Source organism: Rhinolophus ferrumequinum, chromosome 25 (genome assembly GCF_004115265.2).
Source record: "Rhinolophus ferrumequinum isolate MPI-CBG mRhiFer1 chromosome 25, mRhiFer1_v1.p, whole genome shotgun sequence".
In the NCBI taxonomy this organism is placed as follows: domain Eukaryota; kingdom Metazoa; phylum Chordata; class Mammalia; order Chiroptera; family Rhinolophidae; genus Rhinolophus; species Rhinolophus ferrumequinum.
The window spans coordinates 3,357,304-3,372,410 of NC_046308.1; the positions used below are offsets into that span (position 1 = coordinate 3,357,304).

General features: G+C 49.9%; 1 protein-coding gene across 1 annotated transcript in view; it reads right to left on the reverse strand.

The window, feature by feature from the left end:
- Positions 1 to 15,107, reverse strand: part of AACS (acetoacetyl-CoA synthetase) — a 50,055-nt gene that overhangs the window by 31,401 nt on the left and 3,547 nt on the right. The window contains exons 2-4 of the mRNA XM_033098067.1: positions 11,523 to 11,626; positions 9,426 to 9,543; positions 3,646 to 3,759 (exon numbers count right to left, since the gene is read on the reverse strand). Coding sequence (XP_032953958.1) covers positions 3,646 to 3,759; positions 9,426 to 9,543; positions 11,523 to 11,626 — 336 coding nt within the window. The remainder of the gene's footprint in view (positions 1 to 3,645; positions 3,760 to 9,425; positions 9,544 to 11,522; positions 11,627 to 15,107) is intronic.

Consider the following 15,107-nt stretch of genomic DNA (forward strand, 5'->3'; position numbering starts at 1 on the left):
GGAGGAAACGTTTAAGCAGAGACCTCAATGAACTAGGGTGAACCCGCGGCTACACAGGACAACATTCCACGGAGGGTGGAGACCGGGGCAACCTGGTGTGTCCCCTACTATCGATTCCTTTCTAATCAACTAACATATGGCCAGCAGTAATTCCAAGGCCAGTTCTGTCACCCGAAATGGGCTGACACTGGGTCCAGCCCACTCACTCGTTCTCATGTGATAAGGCCACCCTCTTTGCAAACACACGCTGAAGTACCCCTGAGAGAGGCACACCCACACCAAACACGGAGGCCCCACGGCCAAAGTCCTGCCCAGCCACCCCTGCTGCGGTCACGCTGGTTCCTGTGGCCCTGGTCCCATTACATGGGGGCAGGAGGAGGGCAGGCTGGTGCCCTGATCACCAGGGCCGCACGCCATCTCGTGCGCCTGCTCACCCACGTACAAACCAGCCCATGTCCAAATTAACTCAAGTTCCTTGAGGCAGAGAACATGTCCATACAGAAGCCTTTATACTTTTTATAGAAGTCAAAGTGAAAAGAAAATACGGAAAACATCTGAGCTGCTCTTGGTAGGAAATCATGACTCACAAGGGATACCTGAAGAAGCAAAGGGTGGGGAGCGGGGGTCGGGGGTGCTCAGGGCAGGAGACGGCGCGGGCCTCAGTTTACCAGCTGAAGATGACCTGAACGGCTCCTTCCAGGACCAGAGTCCCGGGATGGCCCCACCCCACACATTCCACACGCACTCAGCCCTGTGGCCCCCGCTGGCCCTGCAGAGGCCCTGCCCTCACTAGCCTGCACCTTTGCCCAGGCCGGTTCTGGGGCCAGGACTGCCCTTGCCTCCCCTCCCACACGAGAGCTAATGTCTATCATCCGGTTTCAGGCACAGCCAACACTCGGGGGAATTGTTTTAGGCCCTGGGACACCAGGGAACTGAGGATTCCTGCTCTCACAGAACTGAGCTGCAGTGGACAGAAAAAGGCACAGCAAAATGATGAGAAAATAAGACTACGTCAGGCGATGATAAGTTACGAGGGAGCTCGGGGAAGGAGGACGGGTGGTAGGGAAGGTGGCTCTCGGGGAGGCAGCGGCTCTGAGGGCCAAGCAGAGGGTTCTGAGCAGGACACAGACGCCTGTGGCTCCCAGTGGGCGCAGGGGAAGAAGTGGGGACACCAGTCAGGAGGAAGACCAGCCCCGCAGGCTGAGCCCGGAAGCCTCCCCAGGGGCTCTGCTGGCCCTCCTCTGGGCTCACCCTTAGCTGAGCCTTTACCACAAGGTGTTAAAAGGGTTGCTGAGCCCACTGCCTCCCCAGGGCCCAGGGCCGGAGGGCAGCTCTGCACGCGGGGGTGGTCAGAGCCCCACCCAAACCACTGCTCCCACCTTCCTGTCTTGGACTCGCCCAGAGGATTCCCAGCCCGGACCTCTGCGCTCCCCAGGGCACCCCTCACCAGCACTGAAACTCAGCATGGCCAAAACCCAGCTCAACCCCCATCCACCAACGGATGATGGACCAAAAAACAGTCTCTCCATGTGGTAGAATATGACTGGCCACAAAAGGAGTGCTGTTGTGACACACGTGACAACTGGGTGAACTGACATCATGAAAGAAGCCAGACACAGGAGCCACATATTGTATGATTTCATTTACAGGAAATGTCCAGAAGAGACAAATCCACGGCGGTCACCAGGGGCTGGACCGGGAGTGGTTACTAATGCGTGGGTTTCTTTTGGGTAGTGAAAATGTCCTAAAATGCGTTGGGGTGAGGTTTGCACAATTCTGCAGACTTGTGCGTTTTCATTGAGTGAATAGCAGGGCTTGTGAATTGTATTTCAGTACAGCTGTAATGTTTTAAGGGAACTCAGGCCTCGCCTGTCAGCTGACCCAAATTCATGAATATCTACCCTTGAACAGTGTGAGCTGGACAGACGTGGTCCCTGGCCTCTGGCCTTGTGCAGTTCAGAGCTGAATGGAGGAGACTAATAATCAAATAATCACAAAAACAAACAGATAATGACCAATGCCGTTACGATGGGTCATGATTCCAACGTGTCTGGAACGTTACAGCGTCCCAGACAGAGGACTGGTGGGACGCTCTCAGGAAGAAAGGGGCAGGACGGGAAATGAGGATGAAAGAAGGGAAAGGAACGTCACAGGTGAGCGGAGCTGGGCGGCTCACGGTGGGTCCTCACGCTCAGGCCCCAGGCCGAGTGTAACTTCTCCAGTACAAGGCTTATCTTTGCCTCCACCCAGCCCTGTTTCTGCCTCTAGGGTGACACACCTTTAGAACCCTCTCTTTTCAGACCCCTCCTTCTAATCCTGACCACCCCCCCTTTCAGGCCCCTCCTTCTGAGAAGGCACAGAACTGGAACTGTCTCGTCCCACCTCCCACCTCCCCGATCTTCCTTACTTATGGTCCCTCCTTAATCTCAAATGCAAAAAATGCACCGCACACTGTTACCCTCCAGAAGCATTTGGCTCAGTCTGTTGAGCTTCTGCTTCCAAGTGGATCCTCTCTTTAGCTCAAGTCCATTTTTATAAAAATTCTCTATAGATGTGACGTTACGTCGCCAGGACATGGAGGGTGGGTGTGGCAGGAGTTAGGAAAGACGAGCAAGGGTGCCCGTGTAGGGCCTGTTGACCTGGTTTCAGATCCTCCTCTCCACCCGAAGGGCCGTGGGAGCAGGGGACAGACACCATCATATGCCACTGCGGTCGGTGGCATGACTAAAGTCGTGTGGCCAGAGAACAGAAAAGCCCTCCTCTTTGGTTCAAGAACGAAACCTGATTCCTGATCTGGGAATGACCCATTTAACTCGGACCTCAGCAGCACAGCACTCAGAACCTCAGCCCGACCTGGACAGGAAACTGTCACCGGATGCTGTCGTCCCTGTCACTGGCCCCCATGCACTCTGGGAGCCAGTGCAGTGCCAGGGCCCATAACTTCTGTGCCCAAAAAACGCTCTCAACAAGCAGCCAGTTCAACCTATCTCTGACGCACCTATTAGATTAAAGATGAAGAAAGTCAGGGTCAGTGGGGAGAGACTCCTGGTCCAAAGCCACACACCTGGCCCAAGGCGACGCCAGGCACTGAAATAGGTCTGACTCCAGGGAGCCTGGTGCCCTCAGATGCTGCTACACGGGCCACACCAATGACCTTCCTCTCTTGGTTATTTTTTGCTGTGCAAAACATAGTTAAAGTGGGGACTGGCCCAGTGGCTCAGGCGGTTAGAGCTCCATGCTCCTGACTCCGAAGGCTGCCGGTTCGATTCCCACATGGGCCAGTGGGCTCTCAACGACAAGGTTGCCGGTTCGATTCCTCGAGTCCCGCAACGGATGGTGGGCTCCGCCCCCTGTAACTAGAAAATGGCAACTGGACCTAGAGTTGAGCTGGGCCCTCCACAACTAAGACTGAAAGGACAGCAACTTGACTTGAAAAAAAAATCCTGGAAGTACTCACTGTTCCCCAATAAAGTCCTGTTCTCCTTCCCCAATAAAATCTTAAAAAAAAAAAATAGTTAAAGTCCTATAAGGCCGTATGTGATGACACGACTCCACCTTATTCAGAAGTTGTCCCAACCTTCTAAGCCATTTCCTCTGCCCTGGTCTCCTCCCTCTCCAACCACGACAAGCTCCCAAAATACTTACCAACGACCCGGTCTCCTTTTTTCACACCCATTTTCCTCATTGCTGCTGCAAACAAAGCCACTTGTTGCCGCAGCTCTTCAAAAGTCACCTTCACAATTTCCTCTTTGCCTTCCCCTGGAAGAGAGAAAGGACAGGTCGTATGGCGACCATCCTAAAAAGAACGGCTCTGGGTCAGATGCAACGGCAGACTCGCACTTGTCAAAGATGCCTGCCCAGGGAAACGTTACACAGACGCGGGAGACAAACAAGATGCAGGCTTACTCAACTTGACCAAAAAGAAAGTCTGTGTAACAATTAGCCAGCGAAATGCACTCACAGAATTTGCCACTTAAAAATTTTTTTATTGTTGGGAGTGCTTTTCTTAGGTGAAGAATCCTTTGGTCTTGGTTGTGGGCTTTTTTTAACTTTTCACTTGGAATATAATTACAGATTTGCAGGGGCGGCCTGTTAAGTCAGTTGGTTAGAGCGCAGTGCTCATGACACCAAGGTCGCCGATTCAATTCCCACATGGGCCAGTGAGCTGCGCCCTCCACAACTAGACTGAAAACAACAACCTGGCTTCACTAGACTGAAAACAACGACTTGACTTGGAGCTGATGGTTCCTGGAAAAACACACTATTCCCCAATATTCCTCAATAAAAGTTAAAAAATAAACAGATAGATAGATAGATAGATAGATAGATAGACAGACAGACATAGGTATGGATAGATTTCCATAAAGTTCAAAGATAATACAAAAGATAGTACAGATAGTTCCCTGTATTAACCCCGAACTCTAGTACAATGTCAAAGCCAGGAAACTGACATGGATACAATGTGCTCATTGTCGTTGTATAACATTTCCTATACCCAGCACCACAGCCAAGACCCAGAACATCACCGCGAAGATGCCCCTCCCACTACCCTTTTGTGTTCCCTCCCCACCCCCATCAATCCAACCCCTGGCACCACTTCTCTCTTCTCCACCTCTGAAATCTCATTTCTAGAATATCATATCAATGCAATCACAGGACGGGGCCTTTTGAGATTGGCTTTTCCCACTCAATGCAAGGCCCTTCAGAGTCACCCAAGGTGGGTGTGTTTTAGGAACTCGTTCCTTTCTATTGCTGAATAGTATTCCAGCTTTGTTGTTTTTTCAGATTATAAAGCTAATGAAAGCTCACTGCAGAAAATTTCGACATTGCAAAAAATGTCTGAGTGAGAAAAATAAAATAATCAATCTCACTAACTGTCGAAGAAAAGTACATTAAAGTAAAGTGGTGAGATATGAATTGTCACCTAACAGGCTGGCGAGAATGGGAAAGACGGGGTGGCAGCCCGCCTCCACAGCGGCCCCCCGTGACCCCTGTCCCTGGAATTCGCACTCTCGTGGTTCCTCTGACACTGAAGGGGCCCTGGAGAGCCGACAGGACATTACGGAAATGACAGCGACTTCTGAGTCTTGGTCATAAAAGACACTGCGGCTTTCACTTGCCTCCCACAGGGGGAACCAGCGGCCACGTTGTGAGGACATGCAAGCAGCCCATGGAGAGGCCCACGTGGGGAGAAACTGAGGCCCAAACAGCCGTGGGAATGGGCTGTCTTGGATGTGGATCTGCCGGCCCCAGTCCAGCCTTCAGACGACTGCAGCCCCTGCCAACACCCTCACTGCAGCTTCAGGAGACACCTCACCACGCCAGAGCCACCAGCTAAGCCACTGCTGAATGTGCGACCCACATAAACTGTGAGATGATAAGTGTATACTGTTTTAAGCCGTGGTTTTGGGGACAATAGAAAAGTAATACAATGAAGATTTAACGTTGCAAAGGAAAATTATTTGAGTGTACGTTCTACAGAAAAGATGGCTAATCCTTTGCCCATTATGTTCGATGCCAATATTTTACTGCTGATGGCTAACTGCTTTTCAGTTCTACAACGTGAAGTATCCCTTTTCCAAAGCGAATCAACATGCTGATTTCCCTTTGGTGTAAATGTGGCCTTTCCTCCTTGCTTAAAGTTACACACGCCTGCCCATTCTTTCCTCACCTCACTGGGCAATCACCCCTCCCACAGTTCCACCCCAGCTAATTGTCTGTCCTTTGAAAATACTCAGTAACCTGAAATCCACTGTTCAAAGACAAAATGTGCTGTGCAGGCAGCTGTTCTAATAACATAAACACTGACGGGCTAATGTATACTCCTTTGGTTCCACTCGCTGGAGCGTGAAGACAACAGCACACACGGTCCTTTCAGCGGGCACCTCCCAATCTCACCCAGAATTACACGTGGGGAGGATGCGCTCTGCTGAGAAGGCCTGGCTGCACAGAGTGAAACTCCGTGAGCACCTGCACACAGCTGGAAGAGTAAGGAACAAGTCAGAAACACATGCAGGAAATGAAACACAATGATTTGTCAAGTCCCCAAGCCAATAATCAGGCAATTTAGGACCCTGCTTAGGAAAGATATCCATTTGTGAACTAAATTTGCTCCCTGGCTTGAGGGCACTTATTCCCACTGCAAATGTGAGGAGGGGAGCTCCTTAAAAGAAGGGGCTCGAATATTTAAAAGGGAGGGGACAGCGGGGTGGGGAGGAGAGAGGGCACAGAGAGAGAAGTGTGAGACGGACACAGCCCACCCGCAATCATAACCATACTGCCTTAACCCACACTTGAGAGAGCGCTAGGCGTAAGAGCAAAGGGGCTGGGTTCTGCCTGTTAATGTCCGTGTGACAGAACGGCCAGTTCAGTCCCAACCCAGCCAACCGGAAGGCTGACTAGCAATCAGGTATATTGCTGTTTTTTCAGTTAATTTTGTTTCTGTTTTGTTTTTTAAAGAAGATTCACGCTGGACCTTTCCCATTTTACAGGAGAAACCAGCACTTCAAGCAGTGCCTGAGACACTGGGTAACAGTGCACACGCATTTAAAGAGATCAGAAAAAAGGATAAGAGAGAGACCGGGCATTCTGGTTCTTCAGGATTACAGACAGCGAGAGCGAGGTTTGCGAAAGCATCGCAGTGCCGGGGTCAGCACAGCCCTTTAAGTGTCTTATGGACAAAATATGGTCTCTCCATACAATGGAATGTTACTCAGACATGAAAAGGAATGCTATGGTGTGGATGAAACTTGAAAACACCACGCTGAGAGAAAGAAGCCAGACACAAAAGGCCACATGTTGTATGATCCCATTTATGTGAAATGTCCAGAACGGGCAAACCTACAGAGACGAAAAGCAGACAGGGGCTGTGGGGAGGGAGGAGTGGGGAGTGACTGCTTTGGGGGTGATGGGAACGCTCTGGGACTAGCTAGAGGTGGCTGCACAACCTTGTAAGCATATGTACTGAAGTCCACTGAATTATACACTGAAAGGGGGTGAATTTTGCGTTATGTGAACTGGATCACAATTGAAGAAAGAGCCCCCTCCTCCTTCTGTTCTCCACCTCCATAGACTGAACCCGCCAAGCACTTCCCGCAAGTCTCCTAGACTGTCCCCAGAAATTTAAACATGAGCCATCCCTGCCCCAGGTCAGAGGAGCGATCCTGGGGGACCCGGAAATGGAGTGCCAAGCAACTCCTAAGTTAGGCTGTCTCCTTTCCCGGTACCCCCACTCTGCCATTCTCCTCCCCGCAGCCAGGGTCAGTCAGACCCCAAGGCTCCCTTGCTCGTAATCCTCTGAGGACGGCCCACTGCCCTCACACAGCTCCAAACACCTGCCTGTGCCTTCGAGGCCCCCGCCGGCCTGCTGACCTCATCGCCTGTCCCCACAGCCACGCGCCTCTCTGGCTGTTGCCCACACCCCAGGGCTTCCTCTGGCTCAGGGCCTTGCCTGCTCCCCATACCAGCAATGGTCCCCCCACACCTCACATGACACCCTCACCCTCACCTTCTTAAGTTCTGCTCAAATCTCGCCTCTTCCAAACAGGCAGCCCTGGCAGCCGCCTCGGAAAGAGCGCCACTCCCCACGCACCTCGTTCCCATCACGGTGCTTTGTTTGCTCTTTGCAGCACCCAGAGCCATCTGGGTTTTCTTATTTATTGTTTCCCCCACTAGAACATCAGCCCCATGAGAGCAGGGACCATGTCTGCCCTGCTCTACTCACACGGAGGAGGCGTTTGATACAAAGCTGAGGAACAAGTGGATGGGTGGATGGGTGAATGAAGAAAATGCCTCCTTAAAGAGCAAGGAAGAGGGGCCAGTGCGCTGCGCCCTCTACAGCTAAGATTGTGAACAACAGCTCTCCCTGGAGCTGGGCGGCTGTGAGCAGCCGGAGGTTGGCGTGGGCTGCCGTGGGCTACTGTGTGCCACCAGGAGCGGCTGGTGGCCAGCGTGAGTGGCCGGCAGCCAGTGTGAACTGCTGTGTGCTGCCGTGGGCTGCTGTGAGTGGCCAACCGACAACCAACGACCAACTACCTCAGCGGGGGGAGCGCAAGGCTCATAATCCCAGCATGAGCCAGGGAGCTGTGTCCTACACAACTAGACTGAGAAACTACGGCTTCAATTGGAGTAGGGGGGCGGGGGAGGGGGAGGCAAAAGAAAGGGGGGAAAAAGAGGAAAAAGGGAGGTACAGTACTGGTATTATATAATGTCCCAAGGCTACTTATACACTCAGCTTAAATCCTATGAGGGCTGAGAACAAAGGAAGGGAGCAAAATAATACTGAACAGCCATTGTATTACATACAGACAAGGCCGGTGGAATGCGCATGAGAACCAACTGTGGGCTTTAAAAATATACACAAGCCTGGGTCCCATCCCTGGAAAGTGTGCTCTAGGAAGTCACAGTGGGGACTGGACAGCCATGATTTTAAAAGCTGCACAAGGATTTCAGATGTAAAACCTCAGCTGAGAACTGCATATACCCTCTGTGCCAAAGACAGCTGTAAGATCTATGTGCATGGATATATGCAATAAATGCATATATACAGCAATTGCAGTATGGCTATATGTCCAAAAGAATTCAAAGCAGGATTTCAAAGAGATATTAGCAAACCCACGTTCATAGCAGCGTTATTCACAGTAGCCAAGAGGTAGCAGCAACCCAAGTGTCCATCAGCAGATAAATGGGTAAAGAAAATGTGACATATACATATAATGGAATAGTATTCTGCCTTGAAAAAGAAGAAAATTCTGACACAGGCTACAACATGGGTGAACCATAAGGACTTCATGCTGAGTGAAATAAGCCGGTCACAAAAAGGACAAATAGCATGTGACTCCAAGCACAGGAAGTATCGTAAAAGTTGTCAAAATCATAGAAATGGGAAGAGGGGAACTAGCATTTAGTGGGTACAGAGTTTCAGTGCTGCGAGATGGAAAAGTTCTAGTGATCTGCTACACAACAGTGTGACTCTACCTGACACTACCGGATACTTAAAAATGATTAAGATGACAAATTTAATGTTATGTGTTTCTGACCAAAATTTTAAAAAAGAGAAAGGTGTTAAGATAGTGTTTGAAAATCATACACTGCAGTTGACCAGTGCTCGGGTGCCTCTCCAAACACGTGGCCCAGTACGGAAGTAGCATCCAGAACAGGGACAAGGAAAGGGGCGCAGTTACTGTGTTTCCCAAAAATAAGACCTAGCCAGACAATCAGCTCTAATGCATTTTTTGGAGCAAAAATTAATATAAGACCCAGTCTTATTTTACTATAATATGAGACCAGGTCTTATATAATGTAATATAATATAATATAACTTAATATAATACCAGGTCTTATATTAATTTTTGCTGCAGAAGATGCATTAGAGCTGATTGTCTGCCTAGGTCTTATTTTCGGGGAAACACGATATCAGCACTCACGTGCAACATAGAGGGCAGTTCTGTCGTTCTCTTTGCGAAGCAGGTTTTCGGCGTAGTTCAGACGACTGCCTTTGAACCACTCGGGGACATCTGCGACCCCTTTCGATGTGTCCACAACCTATAGAGAATGACAGCAGAGCAAGACACGCACACACGTGAGATCTACACCACAAACAAGTAACCGTGACTCCATGTCCCTGGAAGCCCAAAGCATCATGATCCCATTTCATAGACTGAACACTGAACTAGCCAAAAGGCATGATGCTCAAAACAGAAACGAATGCCCTCTGGGTCATACTATGGTATTGTATGTTTGAAAGTTACTGAGAGTAGATCTTAAGCAGTCTCATCACACACACAGACAAAGAAAAAGACTTAACAATGTGAGGTGATGGACGTGTTAATTCCACAAAGTATACATATCAAATCATCACGTTGTACACTTGAAATACACACAATTATACGTGTCAACCATTCCTCAATAAAGTTAAAAAAATTAATGTCAAGGGGAAACACCATCCCCACTCATTTCTTTTTCAACAAATATTTATTAAGCGCCTAATTTACGAGAGACGCTGAAGACAGAAAGTAAGACAGATGTGGTGCCTGCCCAATGTCCTAGGCTCAGACCAGACACACTGAAAACCAGAAGATCAAGCTCCAGGACCCCCCTGCACCCCCACAGTTTCCAGAAGTTTGACCCCGGCCTCTTTTCTCAAGGGCTGGAACCTTGATTTTCTTCTCCAAGTGCCTATAGTTGTAGCTTAAGAATGGTTCATCCCATCATCAAACCAAAACCACAATAAATTATACTTTGAATAACACGACTCCCTTTCCCAGATATTTATTGATTTACAACATAAGGAGTTGGGGAAAAAAAATCTCTAAAATCCAGGTTAAAAAAATGATGACGGCCAGCCCGGTGGCTCAGGTGGTTGGAGCACCATGCTCCTAACACCGAGGTCACTGGTTCAATTCCCACATGTGCCAGTGAGCTGCGCCCTCTACAGCTAAGATTGTGAACAACAGCTCTCCCTGGGCTGCCATGAGCAGCCAGAGGTCGGAGTGAGCTGCCATGGGCTGCCGCGGGCTGCTGTGGGCTGCCGCGGGCTGCTGTGGGCTGCCGCAGGCTGCTGTGGGCTGCCGTGTGCTGCCAGGAGCGGCCAGCAGCCAGCGTGAGTGGCCGGCAGCCAGCAAGAGTTGCCGTGAGCTGCTGTGAGCTGACAACAGCTACCAGCTGCCTCAGCTGGGGGGAGCACAAAGCTCATACTACCAGCATGGGCCAGGGAGCTGTGTCCTACACATCGAGACTGAGAGACAACGGCTTGAACTGGAGTGGGGGTGGGGGGTAGGCGGAAGAAGGACCAAAAAAACAAAAACACAATTACATACTTAAAAAAAAATAAAATAAATAAAAGTTAAAAAAAAAAAAAAGAAACTGTTTAAAAAACAACCTGGGGGCGGACGAGTGGTTCAGTTGGTTAGATTGTGAGCTTTCAACCACAAGGTTGCAGGTTCAACTCCCGCAAGGGATGGTGGCCTGCGCCCCCTGCAACTAGAAAACGGCAACTGGACCTGGAGCTGAGCTGTGCCCTCCACAACTAAGACTGAAAGGACAACGTGACTTGGATGGAGCTGATGGGTCCTGGGAAAAACACTGTCCACCAATAAAAACTCCTAGAAATACACACTGTTCCCCAATAAAGTCCTTCCCCAACAAAATCTTTAAAAAAAAAAAAAAAACCTGAATGTACACAACAACACAACTCCACACTTTAACGTAGTTGAGATGGAAATGTTATGTTATGCATATTTTACCACAATTTTTAAAGTTTTAAATAAAATGATGCCCAACCACTTGGGATCGTCAGGGTCCCAGGACTCGGCCTGAGTCCCACCATCAGAGAGCAGAGGTAGCAGGGTCTGTCTGCACGGAGCCGTGACCCCAACAGTGTTCTGCCAAATCTCTACGGCAATGGCTTTCTCTCACTGATGTCAGGTTTTAAAAGAAGATATGATTCCACGTTCCCAAAAATAACACTTCGTTTTGGAACATAACCATAAAAAAGATAATACATCAGCAAAATCTCTACTTACCTCATCATACATGCGTGAGTAGACAATTCCACTGAATTTCCAGAACTGTGCCCAGAAGTCTGAATATGACTCAACTGACCAATGGTATAAGTCATCGTAATTTTCTAAAAATAAAATGGCACATAGCTCAGATAAATCTCAAAAGGAAAGTCTTAGCGGTTCAATAATAAGATGGACACACCTGAGGAATTACGAGTGTGTCTGAATGGTTCAAAGTCATCTGATGAGAAATGGTCTTGGGGGTGGGGAGTATCTTAATTTTTACTGAAGCACACCCACCACCCCGAGTCCCCCAAAGGAACAAAAGCAATGGGGCAATGGTTCTACATCTTAACCAGCATCCCTAAGAACAAGGATGCCGGAGCCACAAGGGTTCAAACCCTGACTTGGCTATTTATTAGTTTCCCTATCTGTACAACAGAGATGGTGAATGGTAACCCTTCTTCTAGGGCTCCTGTGAGGGTTTAAATGAGCACATGTGTATCAAATGCTTAAAATGGGGCCTGCACACAATCAGAACTACGTTAAGTTGGCCATTATTATACCATACGAACTCGGGAAACCTATCGGCAAGAGATTTGAAAACCCAGTTCAAAACTAGAAGCTTGTTGGTGACTTCCCATGCCAGTAACAATGTTTTGGGGAGTTTGGGAAATTATTTATATATTTTGATCTGTAAGTAATACATTCGCGTGACTCAAAATTACAAAAGTATAAAAGGTAATATGGTTTAAAAAAAAAGTCTCCCTCTCTCTTGCCCCACAACCATCTAACTTTTCTTGCCTGGAGATTTCTTTGTGTCTTCCCATAGATTTTACGTGTGAGTCAATCCATCCCTCTTTCCCACTTTGACATAAATAGAAGCTCACTTCACAGCAGGCTCTAATCCTGGGAACTTGGGAAAGTCCCATCCCCCCTGGGACCTTTTCAATCTCAGTATATTTCAATAGGATATCCATTGATATGCTGGTGCACCGCATGGGGTAACAGCAGGGAGATGGCCAATAGGGTGTCAGGAACGGAAAAGGCATAATACGATGGCTGAGCTGAATTCTCTCACTGCACATTTAACCATCCGCACTGTTCCCAGCTCTGGGGGCTGGGGTGGGTACACAGAGGAAGAGACACAATGATCCTTGCCCTTAGTAGTGTCACTTCTCACTGGGGCCCCAGTAGTTGTCCCCAATCATGCTGGACTCAGGAGCCCGAGGAGGAGAGTGACCGCGGAGCCGGGGTGGGCTACGGGAGGAGGCAGGCTGGCCCTGGCAGAAAGGGCAGGTTAGGACACCGGAACAAAGCCAGGTGCCCAGGGAGAGAGCTGGAGTGCGTGGGTCCACCGCAGGGACAGAGAGGGATCAACCTAGATGAAGTGGGGACATTCGGCCCAGAGGTCACACAGCTGAGATCAGTGGACAGGGTGTTTAGGGCTCTGAGCCCAAGAAAGAAAAAGAGAATCAGGTTCACAGTAATGATGGCTGCACTTCCTCCACGGCCCACACGAGCACTTCGCTGAAGCTGCACCCCGTCTACTCAATCCAGGGGCCACAGACCAGGTCAACGAGGCACACGGGGACAGTGCGTCTGGAAAGCGGGGGCCAGCCCTGACTCTAGAGACCAGGCTGGAGGACCTCAGGCAGGCCACTTTGCCCCTCTGGGACTCAGTTTCCCTCATGTATCACCTGGAAATTGGCTAGAGAAAGCCACGGAGCTTTCCATGACCGTGCAGAGTTAGCCCTGTGCTCCAGGGCTAGTCTGGGTGACCTACATTACCATCTGAGCTCTGCCACTTACTAGACAATGACCTTGGGCAAGTGCTTCACCTCTCTGAGCCTCAGCATTCTCATCTGTAAAATGGGGACAACAGCAGCTCCTTTAAAGGACAGTGGTGAGGATCAACAGAGCACGTTGCTATAAGAGCACTGGCTCCAAGCTCGACTGTGCGGGTTCAGACCCTGCCACTCTACCCGGACGATCTGAGACAAGTAATTAACTTTCTCTGGGCCTCAGTCTCTTCCTCTATAAAAGGAAGATAATGGTACTTATCACTGTGAGGATTGAATGAGTCAGAACACATAAAGCACTAAGGACAGTGCTTGGCAGAAAATGCTGGAATGTGTTACATTCTGTTGTTTTGCAGGAGTGTGACGCATGACAGGCTGCATGACAGAGTATGATAAGCCAAGACACAGGGATATACAGTTGATCAGTACGAGTATGCCGTGTTCTTAGACCAGAAGGAGGTCAGCCCCAGGCCCGGGGCGTCTGGGAGAAGGCTCCTCGGTGGGAAACTCACAAGACAAACAGGCTCCAGGCTCCTCTCTCTCTTTTTTTTTTAAAATCACCTTGGTCCTCACAAACTACAAACCGTTCCAGCACCAAAATCTCCTCCTAATTGATACACGAGAGGGGCCAGAGGCTTGAAATGCAGGCCTCCGCTGAAGGTCTCAAAAGCACATCACAAAAGCACATCATCACCAGCCTGCCCGTTGCGGGGACGAGTGGTCACAACAGCGTCTTAACATCACAGGGGTCCGAGAGGATGGCAGAAGAGGGACTCTGAGCAGGATGTGTCCCCCGTGGACCACTCGGACAAGTGGTCAGACACAATTCTTCAGGCTTCTGCTTACACACCCCACCTCCACTACTCAGAGGCTACCACCCAGGAGCCCAGACGACGGATGCGGGCACGTTTGGTTCGGTTTCCACAGTGTTCATGAAGAACCTGAACTCGCTGCCACTGTGAAAATCACGGTTTTCAAATGAAAATCGGGATTTCTGGCTTTTCCTAAGAAAACAGACTATCCGGCTGGTGTAGCCAGCCAGTGAGTGTCACCTCCTGGCATTTAAGTCCCTGTGCCGTCCCCTCCCACACGGAGCAGGGCTGGTCTGTGTAACCGACTAGATGTTAGGGAAACGAGTACACCTGACTTGTGAGGTGAGGCTCGATCCTAAAAGACACTGCGGCTTCCGCCTCACTCTCCTGGATCATTTGCTCTGTGAGAAGCCAGTGGCCATGTCCCGAGGACACTCAAGTCGTCCCAGGTGGCAGGAAACAGAAGCCCCCTGCCCACAGCCAGCATTGACGTACTGCCAGGTGAGGGAGCCGCCACGCTTCTCCAGCCCATCAGGCCTTCAGATGGCAGGCGGCAGCCCCTCAGACCCAGAGCCAGGAGCCCCAAAACAAGCTTCTCCCAGATGCCTGAGGGGTACGCAACGTTTACTGCTGCTTGAAATCGCTAAGTCTTGGGGTGATTTGTCATGCACAATAGATAACTAATGCACTGTTGCACCACGTAGTGACAATCGGCAGAGTGGGGTACCAGCTGCCCTGCCTGGCCCTTCACCCACATGCAAGAGGCAACCTAATACACTGGCTGAGAGCACTGATTCTAGAAACAGACTACAGCTCCAGCACTCACAGCTGTGAGACATCAGCCAAGACTCTGAGCTTGTTTTCTGAGCCGGGAAACGGGGTAACAGCAGCACCTCCGGGGCCAGTCACTAAGGACTAAGTTAATTAATACCCGTAAAGTGCCCGAATGGGGCCAGGCGTACAGAAAGCGCTCACTGAATATCAACTGTTAT